Here is a 16,740-nt window from a genome sequence, read left to right as displayed (position 1 = left end):
GCATTAGGCTGTTGCGGCACCTGCCAAAGAATCAAAGAATGAGTGAACCAATACAAATTTTCATGGTTAGTGATCACAAGGGTGCCAGGATTATTACATGTGGTTTCTCGAAGGTATCCAAGGACTTCCTTGGCCTCTCCATAAACTCTCTCAATGAGTTGTTAGAGCAATGTGAAGCCATGATTTGCAAAGCCCTAAAAGCATAGTTGGTGTAGATGGTTTAAAAAAAGGTCTTTTTGTTCTAAGATAACAAAACAAGTAGCCAATATGTACTTGTAAACAGATGACAAATGAGTTGGAGACACTACCCTTGAGAGTGGATGAAGATATAGTAATCCATGAGTCTCCCATGGACAATGCACTAGCCTTTTATGGATATTGTTGTACAACACAAAAAGTTGCCAATGATGTCTGTAGAATGAGAAGCAACAAGAACACATTAATCCATTAAGCATCCTAATAGATAGTTTGAACATCAAAGGTACTAAGTTAGTAGACCTACCCATCCACAATTGGAAAGAAGATAAACAAGTACTTTGCCACATCTACCTCTCCAAAGTAACTATCAAGCTTTTTTGCCTCTTCATTTCGACATGCCTTCATAAAGGCATACCAAAGGCTGTCACAAAACCAAGCTTTTTCGAAGACATGGCTTGGCATTGTGTTCTCAAACCACCTATAAATTAAGCGGTTCATTGATGTCACACCCGTGCAATATACATATGCATATGAAAAAGATCAAGCCTTTTTTAAAAAAGACTTACATATGACACATATTCATTGTCCGTGTCAATGCTTTTTGAGACACAATTGACTCCAAAAGGCTACCATCAACCTCAACAACTTGATTCGATGCATGAGACACAAATTGAGAATAGCAAGACCACTCTCAAACCTACATAGTGTAAAAGACGTATGATCATACATGCAAGTAGAAAATGATTCACACATGAAAGATAAAAGACTTCTATTAAATAGCCTTACCTCTTAATGAAATCATCACATTTCAAAGGTTGACTTAAGTTAGCATCTATAGTTGTGCTTCCATTCGCAATGACCACGGTAATGGGAGCACTTGTGCTGGATAGAGGGGAGTCACTAATAATAGTAGGAGACCCAAGCCTTGTGGATATGCCAACCTATGCAAAATTAGAGAAAAATTTGATACATATCCATTCTACACTTTATGAAAGCAACGTTTACATAAAGGAATTTATTTTTAACACACCTTCGCTTTTTTGGCCATTTGCACACGAGTTGCAAGGGGAGTTTCCATTGGCTCACCGATTTGCAATGAGTACAAGATTTGGCTTCCCTCGAAGAACGTACGAGCGCTATCCTCTTTCATAGGAGCTAAAAGTGGCCCTTGATCATCAAAGCTCGCCAACTTCTCCTACAAAAGAGAATGAGCAATATAAATTTAATGACAATAAAAGAACCTCTACCACGTTGTAAAAAAGAATGAGAAAAAAGCATTAAGCCTCTGTCAAGAGAGTATTACCGGAGTGACTACTTCGTCACGTACTTCATGTGATCCATCATTTAAAGGATTGGCGGGTGTGGATGTCGTTGCATTATCCTTCGCTATTAAGCGCCTCTAAATTAAGAAAACACTACTCAAAATTATGCAAACACACATGAATATAATGCACTACCAACCAAAGCAATTATTCTATACTCACATGTTTCTCATAGCCCCTTCAGCAATCCGCTTGTTGATGCGACTCAAGCGAACATCCTTTCCCGCGAGGTATTTTTGCATTGCACTCTCGACCTTCTCTCTAATGTAAGTATCCTTGCTTTCAAAGCACGATCTTTTATCATCACCCATTGCATCCCAATCCTCTTCAGCCCTCTTTTTAAGTCAAGCTTCTTGAGTCCTCGTGTTTTTGTTGAGCTTCCGGTCCGGATTTTCAAAGCGTGTACGACATTGCTTTGTGTATAAAGCTCTTGGGGCCTCTTGAGTGCGATGACCTAGAGGACGACCACCCTTTCGCATAGGAATATCTACTTTGATATGATGCTTTTCGCGCAAATGGTCCATCATATCACCTCGCCTGAGGTATCGTACATTCAACCTGCAACACTCCTCTGTAGCAATGCACAAACGAGCGGTACGACCGTCGTCGTCAAGCAAAACATCTTCAAACAATTGTGTTTCATCGGTGGCCATCGACCTTATGAAAAAAACACCATACATTAGTTGACTTTTCTTAAGCATGTGAAGCTCATCCACAACTCAAGTATGACTCATTGACTTAATGCAAAGGTAATTAAGCGACTCGATGCAAAGACGCACACACACAACTCTCTCCTCTCTCACTTATCTCGAGAGCAGTTTCTATTTGATGCGCTTTTACTTTTTTTCGCTTTTTCTTAGTGTCATTTATAGCATCTCAAAGTGTGGAATGTACTGCCAATAATGTATCTAATTTGTCTTATAGGCCAACTTCGGCCTCAAAAAGGTCATTAATGTGACTTTCTTACTTCCCTTCTTTATATACCAGGATGAATCTAGGATAAGCCCAAATTCACCTTTAAATGAAAGTGCAAGGTATAGACTCATGGTAGCCATCCACAAGACCATATAACCATTAGCTCCATCATGCATAGTATTGACTAAATACTACAACATCCCTACTAACACCGTGAGCGCCTAATAGCACCATGGATGTTGAACATTATATAGATCAAGGCTTAATATTTTATAAATGTAGTAGCATGCATAATTGCAAGCCCCTAAAAAGAATCATAGTTTCTAACTTACCCTTACTATACATATGTACACAAACAACATTATAAAATGTCATCATGCACGTTTAGAAATAAAACATGTATTACATGGAATTTTTGTGATTCTTCTTTAATAATTGGGTGTTTAAAAACACTTTTTCATTTCAATGATTTGGTTCTATTTTCACCTTAATCGAATTGATATATATCAAGGTTTTGAAATGAAAAAGTCGAGACCTGACCTTTTGCAGTAGCGCTGGAAGCAGTCGGTTCGCAAGGCGATTGCAAGGAGCAGTAGCGCTCGATCAAGATAATGATGGAGGTGATGGAGGTGACCTTCGCAGTAGCGCAAGAGGCAGCCGAGATTGCAAGGAGCAGCTAGAAGCAGCCGGTTCGCAAGGCGATTGCAAGGAGCCAGCAGCAGCAGCTGGTTCGCAGTAGCTGCCTATCAAGATAATGATGGAGGCACTGGAAGCAGCTGGTTCGCAAGGCGCTGCTTGCAACTGGTTTCGCTTGATTTTTGAAAAAAAAAACAGTACCGTCGATCACGCGCGCGTGCCAGCTGGTTTTGCTTGATTTTTGACAAAAAAAACAGTAGCGCTCGATCAAGATAATGATGGAGGCGCTGGAAGCAGCTGGTTCGCAAGGCGCTGGAAGCAGCCGGTTTTGCTTGGTTTTGCTTGATTTTTGAAAAAAAAAAATAGTAGCGCTCGATCAAGATAATGATGGAGCCCACTGACCCCTTCATTAATTAACTTTTAATCCACAATGGCCCCTCCTCTTTATTATCGAGAATCTAACGCCTCCACTTTATATCCGTTGAGAATCTTTAGATTCTAAATCTCAATCCTGGCCCTCGATCCCTCTTGGAGGTGTGGTGTCAAATAGTCCCGAGGGGAGAGAGCCTGCGCCTCGATCAGTCACCTCCTGGTATACGGTTTACTTGTAGTACACTCGTCGAATTTTCAGCTCATTAGCATCACCATGGCTGGCCCCCAGTGCTGTGTGCCTTCCCCTCCCTCTCAGCATTTCTGCGCAGGCAAAGATGACGCTGTTGGTCCATTTCTTTCCTATCTTGTCCAGCCCCCTTCCCCCAAAGCCGCAGTCATCCTCATCTCTGATGTCTTCGGTAAGTACCCATCTTCCCTAATCATCAAATTAATCAAGTTTATGGGTATAATTAAAAGTTAATCATCTACACAATGGTATCCATACCCAGCATCATCAGAGCATCAGCAGACGCCATGCTAAATTGTACGAATATGTTAATGATATGAGTTTCTATTGATTTACGCTGTGTCAAGTAGCCCTTTTTAACACCAGAATGTTCCTCTTTCAGAAAAAACTCAAGTGGTTGTTATTCAGTTGTATGTGGAGTGAGTTTGCTTTCTAGAACTTTGATGCCATTGATTCAGGATCCCGAGGAGGCCATTCCATTCTTTGACTACTCCGCCCGGCTTGGCCGTTGGATCCTCCTTGAGACCCCCAGCAGGGCAGCAGCACTGGCACGTCCAGGGAGTCCTGGCTACTTTCATCAAGGATTTTTGGCAGAGACTTTGGTTTCCATCCCTGGGAGATCTCCTTCTTTCTCCGGCTCTTAGCCCGTTGGAGCTTGGCTGTGATCACTGTCAGACCAGCGAGTTATTGCCGCTGAGCTTGGTCATTCCTTCGGATGGGTCCCAATCTCTTTGGAATCCTCTTTAGTCCCAACGGATTATGAGGAATCCACTCATTCACTTGTATAGGCTTGGAGTCAGCATCAGCTCTGAGCTTTTTGTTTGTGCCCTTGGTGACCATGGGTCGCCTTTGCCTTGCCATACTTTCCTATGCTGTGGGATTCTCCTTTTTGTTTTGTTTTATTGGCTTAGCATTATGTGCGCTTGTGCAACTTTATTTCAATACGTGGGTAACGTATTAACAGTGATTTTTTTTTATTTTTTTTTTATTTTTTTTTTTGCTGGTCTTCTGTGAAGGTTTTGAAGCTCCGCTGTTAAGGTATGTAGAGGTCTCCTTTTATTACATGGATCCTTTTATTGTGTTAAGGTTGTGGGAAGAGTAAAGAGTTGATGAGAGAGTCCTTCAGGGTTCAAATTTCCCAGCCCATTGAATGGGCATGATTGCCAGTCCATCATTGATGGGCGGTCTGGGCAGGACCCCTGCTGATGGGCACGCCGCACACCCTTGTTAGCAGCCTTGGCCCTCAATGTGTTTTATGTGCAATTTAACATGAAATCTCATACACTATTGTGACAGGAAATTGGCTGACAAGGTTGCAGCTGCTGGGTATTATGTGGTTGTCCCGGACTTCTTTAACAGGGATTTCTATGTTCCAGACAGTTCTGTTTCTGATTGGTTAAAGAACCATGAACCTGTGAGTGTTCAGCAATGTAATTACAGGCCCATATATCCAGTATTGTGCATTGAACCATGAATCTGTAATGGTCTATATATGTCTCATTCTAGGTGGACTCCGTTGAAGATACGAAACAACTAATAGAGGTTCTAAAGAGCAAGGGTTTGCTGTCGGTTGGAGCAGTCGGGTTTTGTTGGGGAGGTAACTTCTTTTACTCCATTGTTTCTGAAAGGGAAAATATGCATCTACTTGTTAGGCTACTTGTTAGGTGGAGGAGAGAAAGGACGCTCATAGGGTTGGCACATGGATGGGTTTAAGGCCGCAGCGTCCATCTCATTGCTGACAGAGGGGAGTGACAGTAATAAGCAGAGCAATCTTGTGTCAACCTTTTGTGTGTTGCAGGACAGTCCCCAAGGTCACTGGGGTTTGGACTTGTACGGTGCATTACAGTGGCGATAAGTGGCCACTGTACTTATGGTGGCCAATCAGAAAACCACCACAAGGCCACTATGAGTCGTCGAGCATAGAAATAGAATCACCTTGCGAAGGCAAAGGCCGCTCCATAGACATCTCCAAAATTTGGCAAGAATCTGGCTCATCACACTTCGTGTCATCTAGTGGAGCTGCTTGGTGGGAGTGTGGCCACACTATCCAAGCTGGATATGGAGGTGATTAGGTCTCTTTGGTGAGTTGTGCCAACACCATTCTAGTGAGTCCCTTGGATCCCTGTGGTCCCACTACACTTGGTCCCTCGGAGGAGTCACGAGTCCTGTGCACAGCTTAATCAGGTGCCATGTAGACATGATTGTTCTCTGCGGTTGGCTTAGAGGCAAGGTTAGAGGTCGTATATGGGTAGATTGGAGTGGTTTTGGCAACCCAATAGGTGACCAAGACATGCACCAATGCTTGAGACATTTTATGCATAATTTGAACATGTTTGATGACCTTTTGATGATGTTTTATGACCTGAAAAGCTCTGGGGCTGACCAGCATCATACGACCTGCCATTGAAATCCCCATATAAAGGAGGTCTAGGTTTATTCCTTATTCATCCGGAGATAGCAAGACCAAGGGCAAGAGAGCAAAGACTAAGGGCATGCAACCACATCTCAATCATCAAGAGTACACCTCCATATGAATGCTTTCCATTAATGTACGGAGGAGAGCAATATGCATAGCATGAGTTCACGCATTAATATACAATAAGAGAAGATTAGGTAAAGAGTCTCTCTTCTCCTTCTCTCTTCTTCTCTATGTCATCGTTGTGCATGTTATTAGTGTTAATACTTATTGCTTAGTGTTAATCTTCATTAATTAGCTTCCATATAAGTATGCATGTTGCATTCGTATCAAAGCGTCTAGGTCAATTCTTGTTGCGTTCCCCGAATGTTGTGTTGCCCATTAGGAAGACACCAAGATGAGGGAGGAGAGGAGAGCTCTTGTTCACCACCCTGCTGTAGAGGGATATGGATATGGAATCCACACTGCTGTAGAGGGATATGGATAAGAATCCATATGTAGTGGCCTACTTGCCCATACTTGCCCGGCCACCCGCGATCCTCCGACCCGGGTGCCTCACCCCTGAACCCCGGACACTCTCGCCAATTGCTCTCCAGCGATCGGGCTCCATGTCCGATTGAGCACTATGTAGCCCGGCTACAAGGTACGTGACATTACCTCCCCCTTAAGAAGAGTTTTCGTCCACGAAAGCAAATTGAGGATAGTTTTTGGTAAGCATACTCAAGCGTTCCGAAGTGGACGCTTCCTCATCTTTGTCCTTTCACTTGACAAGTGTCTCTCGGTACACAATATGTCTCGTGTTCCAATCCATAAATCCAAGAATTCTCTTGGGTTAATGTGAAAGAGATGGTGCTTCAATAAGTTCCACCAAAATGTCAGGAGCAACTACGTTAGCCTGGTGATCCACTGTTTTTCGTATTCCACTGATATAAAAAATAGGATATATTCGAGAGCTCTTCGGCAACTAAAGTTTGTATGCTATGCGACCAATCTTCTTAAGGATTTTAAACGGACCGCAATATCTAGGAGAGAGCTTTTGATAGAGTATTAGTTTTTGAAGATTTCCCTTCAAAAGTGGCTATCGAACTTCCTATCTCTATCAGAAACTATATCTGTGGGCAGGCCATATAGCTTGTAGAGATGTCTTGATAAACAATTTAGCTAGCTTAAGAGTTTTTACCTCCTTTCTAGTAGTAATAAACTTGGTCATTTTAGTCAACCTATCTACCACCACCCAATCCTCGACTCGTTTTAGGTGACCTGATGATAAAATCCATGGAAATTCTCTTCCATTTTCCTTTGGGAATATCCAATGGATGGAGCAAGCCTCCTACTTTGAGATGCTCCTGCTTATTGACCTGGCACTTCTTGCATTTTAGCACAAAGTCTTGGACGTCCTTGAACATACTAGGCCAATAGAATTGTCTTTTAACTAGTGCATAGGTCTTTTGTACCCCAGGGTGACTATTACTTGGACTATCGTGACTTTCGATTAGAATTTGGCGCTGAAAGTCACCAGCAGATGGTACACAAACTCTACCTTTGTAAAGCAAGTATCCATTGTCGATAGAGAAGCTCCTAAACCTTTTCCTTCAACGAACTTATCACTCCCATTTGAAACAATGTTGAATGGTAGTGAAGGGTCCATTCCCGAGCTCTCAGCGTATAACCTAAGAGACCCGTCTAGTCTCTCCAAACTAGAACTCCCTCTTCTTCTTGCAGAGACCTCGGCTAATCGCTCCAGATCAGCACTCCTTTCTGACAAGGAAGGCAATGGCTACTGGCAAGTGCATGTGCGTACAGCAAGCCAAACCTCTGAATAAGATGGATCATACTCACACAAACCATGTAGTTAATCCAAGAACTTGTTCTTGGTGAAGCCCAACTTGTTCACCATTGGCATCCGACTCACCGAATCCGCTACTATGTTAAATTTACCTCTTTGGTAACGAAGTTGAAGATCAAACTCATGTAGGATCTCTGTCCACCTTGCTTTTCTACCTTTCAATTCATTTTGACTTGAAAGCTATTTAAGCTTGCATGGTCCGTATGGACCTCGAAAGTAGCACGATATAAATAATGTCACCACTTTTTAAGAGCATGAACTACTGCAAGTAACTCTCGCTCATAGGATGAGTAGTTACGCTAGGCATAGTCAAGCTTGTTGCTTTCAAATGCAATTGGGTGTTCCCCTTGCATTAAAACCGCCTCAATGGCTTCCCCACTAGCGTCTGTTTCTATGACAAATGGCTCATTAGGGTCCAATATACTCAAGATAGGAGCAGCTGTTGCGATTGCAACCTTGAGTTTCTCAAAACTACTTCATTGTGGATCCTTCCAATGGATAGTGTTGCCTTTAGTTCTCAGTTGATCCATCAACGGGACTGCAATCTTCGCGTAGTCCTTTACATATTGTTGGTAAAACCTTGACAAACCTAGAAAAATTTATAGTTTCTCTAATGTTTTTGGCTCATTCCATTTGAGAATAGCATCCACTTTCTCAGGATACATTCGTGTTTCCTCAGCGGATATAATATGGCTTGGATAATGAATTTCCTTAGCAAAGAATTTGTATTTGCTTTTCTTTGCAAATAACCTATTCTTTCTAAGTAATTCGAACACTAAGCGTAAATGATGTACGTGTTCCTTTCTCGACTTACTGTAAACAAGTATGTCACCTAGGAAAACCACAAGTATGGACGTGAAAGTGTTGTCCATCATCATCATAAATGTCGCTGGTGCATTAGTCAAACCAGACCAAATACTCATAATGCCCAAATTGAGTTCTAAATGTAGCATCCTACTGACCTGGTGGTAGCCCGACCTAAGGTCAATTTTAGAAAAATAACATGCACCATTGAGTTGGTCAAACAATTTGTCGATGCGAGGCATTGGATACTTGTTCTTAATCGTAGTCTGATTAAGAGCATGGCAATCTATGCACATAGGCATAGAACCTTCTTTCTTTTTTACCAAAGAATAAACGAAGCCCGTTCCAGCATATCTTCGGGAAAAACATCTTGATAATCTGGCCAATAAAGAATTTAAAGTATCTATGTACTTATCATTTTTTATTGTCTTGTTTTCAGCCTTGGAGTTTTTCAAGTTTTTCTCATATGCAGACAAAACAAGGGTCTCGTCCAAGGTCATTTACATTTATTGTTTCATCTACGAAAACATTATTCACTTCTGTTTCATGTGTGGAACAAAATCATGCAAAAGGTTACAAATGTATACTTGTTGAATCTCATCGAGCTCGTAGACACATCACAACTCCATGGACGATATCAAAGGCATAGTTGGCACATCATGCTCACCATGCAAAGTAATGCATCTACCCTCATGCATGAACTCTAGGCTGTTATCTTGGTAACTACGACGTAGGGTAGGGCCTAGGTTACACAAGCATTCCCTGCCTAGATAGACATTTGTCCTAGCTAAATGCATGACCTGGAAATCAAGTGTAGCCTCGTAGCCCTACATAGCAAGTGGCACTCCCAAAACCACTGTGTCCCAAATGGTTTTGTCATAACCATTAGCAAGCAAAACTGTGTACTTATGGTCATCTCGAGCAGTTTCAACTTTCTGAGTAATGAGTAGATAAGAAAGTTGTGCGTGGCTCCATTGTCGATCATATGGTGACTCTACTGTTAGAAGTCATCTCTTGTCTATTTTTATACACCAGGGCCTTTGTTGTGGGTGTGCCCGCCCTTATGAGGTGTTTTCTCATTTTTCCCCACTCTCCGTATTTTTCCCCTATTTTTTCCCATTTTTCTGTGGCTTGGGAGGCAGCCCTGAGATGGGAGGAGGACCCAGTAGGTGGCCGACTGATGGCAGTGGTCCACGACTCCATTTAGGTGATGGTCGACTGCTCACAACTGGCCGACTGGCTGCATATGCTGGTCGTGGAGTTTTAGGACCAGTCGGCTGCCTTTAGCACAGGCCGACTGGGTATATGGGGCCATATAAAATGGCCCCCAGTCCCCCATTCCATTTTGTACTATACTCCGGATCTTCTTGTGTATATGGAGCAGAGTTACACGCCTCTATCTCTCACACTCTTGTGCTGTGATTTTCTGCACTGCGTTTTGCTCTTGTGTTCCCAGATCTGGTCATCATCTCCGCTGCGTATTCTGACATGGTATCAGAGCCTAGGCTCTAGATAGTTCTTGAAGTAGAGCTAATCCCTCAACGTAACTACAAGCTAGATGCCAAGAGCATGAATGGCCGACAAAAGGGTGAAGCGGAGTGCAAGGAGTCTCGTGAGTGCATCCTAGGAGTAATGCCTCACCCGTTGGGAGAGGAGAGAAGACACTAAGTTCGAGCTGGCACATTTTCGTAAGCATAAAAGGAAATCGACATCGGGACTTCATCAGCCTAATGCTATACAGAAACCTGGAAAGGAGGGCATACGAAGCAGAAAGCTATAGAAGCTGGCGGCAAATCTGTGGGAGGTGATGGAGTCCTTCTAGAGGCAAGCTTGTAGCAGAAGAGGGGCTTGCACCAGCACTTACGATGCTAGGGTTGTGGTCTCTTCCAAGCACAAAGCCAACGTGGACGTGCAAGCAAGAGATGGCGAGGGCGGCAGGAGGAAGAAGATGCTGCAACCATAGTAAAGGGAAGCGTGTTTCCCCCCATTGGGAACGGTGGAACGCGTTCCCCCATGGCCAGCATGAAGGGAACGATGGAAATGGGGGTCAGGAACGATGAGGTGGTGGGACGTCCGTGGAACGCCAGGGAACGACCGTGGAACGCTGGTGGAACGCGAGATGGAACGCTGGGTTGCCGTTCCCCCACATGGGAACGATGACGTGGATTTTTTTTAAAAAAAATAGAAGCGCGACGCCCGTACGGTTGTCGCCTTTCGCCCGTCGCTTTTCGGAAGTTCACTGCCCGACGCCTGTACTGTAGTCGCCCCTGCCCGCCACCTGTGGGCCGTGGCCGTGTAGGCTGTACTGCTGTCGCCTGTGCAGGCCCTGCCCGTACTGTTCTGCCTGCCCGTACTGTTCTGTACCAGGCAGTACAGTCGCCCCAGCCTCCAGAGTCGAGGCCCCTAGCCCTTGCCGTGTACATACTACAGTGTACACTAGTGACTACATTCTACTACAGTCTACATAGTACAAGTCCACAACAGTAGTACACTCAAGTTCTCAACACTGTGCCTGGTACCAACCTGCAAGCAGCAACAGTGCAACCTGCCTGGGCCCTGTGCAACAGAGTGATCAAGACTCAAGTTCAACAGTTTACATCTTTAGAAGGCAAGGCAGCAAGCTTTTCTCTTTCTTCTCTCTCTCTTTCTTTGTTTGAACTTTTGGTGTTTCAAAAATTACCTATGTCACAATCTGGACTGCACAGTCTCTCCCCATTAAACAATAGACAAAAAAAGGACTCATTTCTCTGTAATGGTTAACTTTGAAAGTCTATTCAACTTTTTGCCCGAATTTGCAAAAATCATGGCTTACTCGGGTTCACACGATGGAAATGCAAGCAATGTAACAAAGAGAAGTCAGGAGGAGCAAACCGTGTGAGAGCACATCTATGCCATGTAAACAATGAAAAAGCCCATCTATGCCATGTAAACAATGAAAAAGCACAAGTGAACAAATGCCCAGGGACAACACCTGAAATGCGTAGAGAGCTTTTGGCAAAGTACCCAAGTGAAGAGGAGAAAGCATGTGCACGAAAGAAACCGGCAATTGATGCATCTTACTTCAGTAGACATGGGGAAGATGTACACTTGGGAGATGGACAACAATATGGAGGACTTGGGAGCTTTGCATTTTCCCAAGATTCGCAGTCTATGGGTGCAAGTTCCGGCAAGCAGCAAACCTTGGGAGCAGCTTGGGATCCCCGCAAGAAAGAGAGGGTAGATGCAGCTGTTGCAAGGTTCTTTTATCATGATCATGTAGCATTCAATGTGCCAGGTCTCCATATTTCATTGAAATGGTCCAGGAGATTGCATGGTATGGCCCAACATACAAGCCTCCTTCGTATGAGACACTACGCACCACCTTGTTGCAAAAGGAGAAAGCTGCAATTGAATGTGCTTTAGAATCTGTGCATGAAAGTTGGGCAAAGAATGGTGTGTCACTTATTGCAGATGGTTGGAGTGACACTCGAAAAAGGTCCATTCATGGCATGGTTGCTTATTCTCGAGGAAGAATGCAATTCATTTCCTCACATGATGCTTTTGGGACTGGAAAAACTGCAGATCAGCTTGTGGAAGAGTGGGCCGAAGGTATTGAGAAAGTTGGACTAGAGAATGTTATTCAGTTCTTAGCTGATGGTGAGGCAACAAATAGAGCAGTTGGTCTTAAGCTCGAAGACAGCTATCCGCATATCACATTTAGTCCATGCTTTGCTCATTGTTTGAGCAACTTATTGAAGGATGTTGGCAGCGCCATGGGTTGATCCACACATTCAAAAAGGCAAGGAGATAATAAGCTTCATTCAAAACCATCAGTTTATTTTGAATGAATTCTGCAAGAGATCACCCAAAAAGGATCTCTTGAAGTACTCAGAGACACGCTTTGGTTATAACTTTCTCATGATGAAGAGGTTATCCAAAGTGCAATTGCCTTTGAAGCAGTTGGTTGTATGCAATGCGTGGATGGGATGGGCTCTATCTCAGTCAAGAGCCGGCATAGAGGTTGCAAGAACCATACAAGACTTCACATTTTGGGATGAAGTCAACACTATCAATGCTATGATGAAGCCGATCATGCGCTTGATGCGGATTGCAGATGGACGGGAGCCATGCATTGGCAAGCTTTATGAGGGGACTGGTGAGAAAATAGGGGAAATGGGCTTGTCTGATGAGAAATATGCAGAGGTTCGAGAATTATGTGAAGCACGATGGAATGGTTATCATTCTCCTATGCATGCTGCTGCGTATGTCTTGGATCCCGAGTTCCAAGGATGTGGACAAGAGGCCGATGATGAGGTGATGGATGGTTGGGAGATAGTGCTTTCTAGGCAGGTTCGTGATGCAGATAAACGAAGGTTGGTGAAAGACCAACTTGGATTTTATCGGAGCAAGTTGGGAAGGTTTGGATTGGCTGATGCACAGAGAGATAGGTTTAAGATAGGGGCTGCTTTATGGTGGGAGGATTATGGGGCTTGTACACCACAGCTTCAATCATTGGCAGTAAGGATCTTGTCTCAAGGTGCAAGCTCCTCTCCGATTGAGCAACTATGGAGTGTGTTCGGCCATGTTGCATCCAAGAAGAGGAACAAATTTGGGACGAAACAAGTCAATGACTTGATTTTTGTAAGTGCTAATTTGCGCTTGCTTGGTGATATGGCTTCTCCCAAACCAGAGAAGTTTATATTGCTTGATGAGGAGTCCTCGGATGATGAGGAGACACATGGACTTGCAGATCTTGGTCAAGATGGGATTGAAGATTTGGATGTTGCAGATGTTGGTCTTGATGATATGGCTTTCTTGGATGACATAGATGATAGTCTCCTTGATGGCATCACTGCAGTAGCCATGCATGATATCTCCTTACTATTTGCATGTCACCTTGAGGCTTGGACTTTGGACTTGGATTGTTTCTTTTATCTAGGCTGTGCCATGTGGGCCACATTTTGTGCTTTTTGTCACTTATGTCATGTATGATGTGGGCTAATTTATTTTGACTTGTGAGATCTATTCAGTGTTAGTATCTAGCCATGCAAATTGTGGTGCACTAGACTTTAGTGTGTCTCTGATTTGGTTATATAAATGAGCATTGTATGTTAAGATTTATTATCATTTCTAGGAATTATCTAGGTCGTTCCCTGTTTCCGTTCCCCCTCGTTCTCGTTCCCTCTTTTTCCCGTTCCCGTTTCCCTAGTGGTGCTTTCGTTCCGTTCCCGTTCCCGTTCCGTTGCTACTATGGCTGCAACACAACGACGACGACTAGCAGATAAGATTTCAAAAAATAAAATAAAAAGTTAAATTTTCTAAAGTGTGGTATAAACGAGCCCTCCATAAGAGGTGTTCACATGGACATGAAAACATGCTGTCACATCAAATGGGCAACACCATCACCAGCAAAATCTTCGCCAATAGCATCATTGAAGGGATTATCATCGGCATGGGTGTGTGCAAAAACATGCTGTCACATCAAATGGACAATACCATCACCATCAAAAACTTCACCAATAGCATCATTGAAGGGATTATCATCGGCATAGGTGTCTTCAACAAATATTTTCACAATGGCAATGTTGTCATTAACTAATCCTTTCACCAACAATTTTGTAAGCTTTGTAAATGCCGTCAATATAAGCAAGCAAATTCACGACCAAGATTTAAAAAAAAATGGTAATGCTTGATGAAACGTGGCCAAATGAGCACATGTGAAGTAAGTGTTTGAGGGCAAAATAGGAGCTCTCAGGAAAGCAATGTGTTGTCGGTGTGTAGACTTGCAGCTCACACTACCCTCTCAAGTGCCCATGTTCCCTACCATCTGCTCTCTATTATTCCATCAACACATGGTAGCAACAATCTGCAAAAGAGCACGTAGGACAAGAGAACACTACACAGGGTATGCAATCATGGAGTCTGGTTCCTCCCTCCTGCTACTTGCTTCCATATTTAAGCATCAAAGCTTACCAATTTCGGTGACAACGGAAGTCTTTGTGATGGAAGCGTTTGGAGTGTTGAAATCTTCGATTTATTGCGATCCTTCACGACAAAAGTCTTCAAGAGGATGAAGGGAACCTTGGGAAAGCTTATCCTATGGTTCAACTTGAGAAAGGAGGGCTGAAATTAGGGTTTTCAGCAAAAAGACCAAAAATTACAACAAGAAAAAGAGCTGTTTTGTTGAATTTCAGTCATTGGGAGTGTGTGGGAGAGTGAACACCACCTGGAAACACTCTTGGAAGCTTGGAAAACACCCTAGCAAGCTTGGATATGGAGTTTGGAAGGAGAGAGTGCAGAAAATATAGCCAAAGAGGCCTCATGAAGGGGGTGCCTAATTCTAGAGAGAGAGGAAAGAGAGATATGGTGAGTTGTCCACTCTAGGTGTCAAGTATAGAGGATACCTTGTGGTGCAAGCTAGAATGGACACGTGGTTGGTTGCTCCCTTTGTACAAAGGGGATAAGGTATGGGCGGTGGACATTGGGTTTTGTCCACCTCGGGACATTAGTGTGTTCAAATATAGGGTTGGTCATAACTTATTAGCCAAAGAGGCCTCATGAAGGGGGTGCCTAATTCTAGAGAGAGGAAAGAGAGATATGGTGAGTTGTCCACTCTAGGTGTTAAGTATAGAGGATACCTTGTGGTGCAAGCTAGAATGGACACGTGGTTGGTTGCTCCCTTTGTACAAAGGGGATAAGGTATGGGCAGTGGACATTGGGTTTTGTCCACCTCGGGACATTAGTGTGTTCGAATACAAGGTTGGTCATAACTTATAAGTGAGTTTTGGTCGCCCAAAACTTAATGAAGTGTGTACACACTCACTTATAAATTAGTGCTAATTCCTAAAGCTAGGTTTATGACCAATACTTACCACTTGTTACATGCCACATAACCATGTCAGCAGACAGTTACATACACGGTTCATGGGCGGACGTTCCCTTACCCGGAACTACACATTGGTCAGGCAAGCATGAGAACAGCATGAAATTTCAATTGCAAGCAAACACATAAAGATGCTATGCAATGCAGCATTGGTATGGACAATCCTCGTTCATGAAACTATACCAAAATAGACATGCTCCAAGCAAGTACACAAGGTATCAGACCCAATGGAACACCAATCCTCCAGGCATTTCCGGGCATGTACACACAGGCACAAGTCCCAACGGAAAGCCAAGTCCACAGAATCACATTGAGACATCAATCCCCAACGTATGCAACTGCCACACGGACGTTAGTCCAATGTACATACATAATGTGAAAACACGGGTAGACCAATTGGGTGGCCAACTGGTGACATCCCCCCCGGCTCCTAAACAGTTGTCTGCAACTTGAAAGCATCCAAATAGATGTGAAGCAGATGCGGGTAATCTCTAAAGAACTCTTCATCTACCCATTTAGCATCAATGGGAAGATAGTTCTTAAACTTAACAAGGTAACGCTTGGCAACTTTGCCTATAGCAAGCTTGCGTTCCTTGTGATACACAATTGGCTCTAGCTGCAAAATCTCCTCAAGGTCATCCACTTCTGGTGGATCCTCAATGACTGGTTCATTGGGCTCCAGCCCTTCATACTTGCGAAGGAGACTCACATGAAAAGCATTGTGTATGTGCCAATGGCTAGGCAATGCCAACCTGAAAGCCACTTCATTGACCTTCTTGATCACTCGAAAAGGCCCATAGTACCTGGTTGCAAGCGTAGGGTATGCACCCTCTTTGCCAGGCCTCTTTGCAAGTCTTGCTTTCTCAAATTTCAGCAATATCCAATCATTCTCTTTGACATCAAATTGCCTTCCATGCTTGTCAGCAGCCTTTTTATGCTCGTCTTGTGACCTTGCAATGGCTGTCCGCACTTGAGCAAAAGTAATATCCAAGTCTCTTACATACTCATTAGCTGCAAATATCTCATCCTTTGTGCAAAGGATGGGTGGCAAAACCACTTTACCTTAAACAATCTCAAATGGGGCCTTTCCAGTAGATGCATGCACCTTGTTGTTATGTGCAA

General features: G+C 43.5%; 1 protein-coding gene across 1 annotated transcript in view; it reads left to right on the top strand.

Annotated features, from left to right (window-relative positions):
* The first annotated feature begins 3,594 nt into the window (after positions 1 to 3,594).
* LOC147609471 (alpha/beta-Hydrolases superfamily protein) overlaps positions 3,595 to 16,740 on the top strand; it is a 71,245-nt gene continuing 58,099 nt past the window's right edge. The window contains exons 1-4 of the mRNA XM_086787485.1: positions 3,595 to 3,862; positions 4,707 to 4,728; positions 4,987 to 5,104; positions 5,197 to 5,287. Coding sequence (XP_086643611.1) covers positions 3,718 to 3,862; positions 4,707 to 4,728; positions 4,987 to 5,104; positions 5,197 to 5,287 — 376 coding nt within the window. The 5' untranslated portion in view covers positions 3,595 to 3,717. The remainder of the gene's footprint in view (positions 3,863 to 4,706; positions 4,729 to 4,986; positions 5,105 to 5,196; positions 5,288 to 16,740) is intronic.

Source organism: Cibotium barometz, chromosome 51 (genome assembly GCF_041138505.1).
Source record: "Cibotium barometz isolate CiBa-2024 chromosome 51, ASM4113850v1, whole genome shotgun sequence".
Classification (NCBI taxonomy): domain Eukaryota; kingdom Viridiplantae; phylum Streptophyta; class Polypodiopsida; order Cyatheales; family Cibotiaceae; genus Cibotium; species Cibotium barometz.
This window is presented reverse-complemented; position numbering and strand designations above follow the sequence as displayed.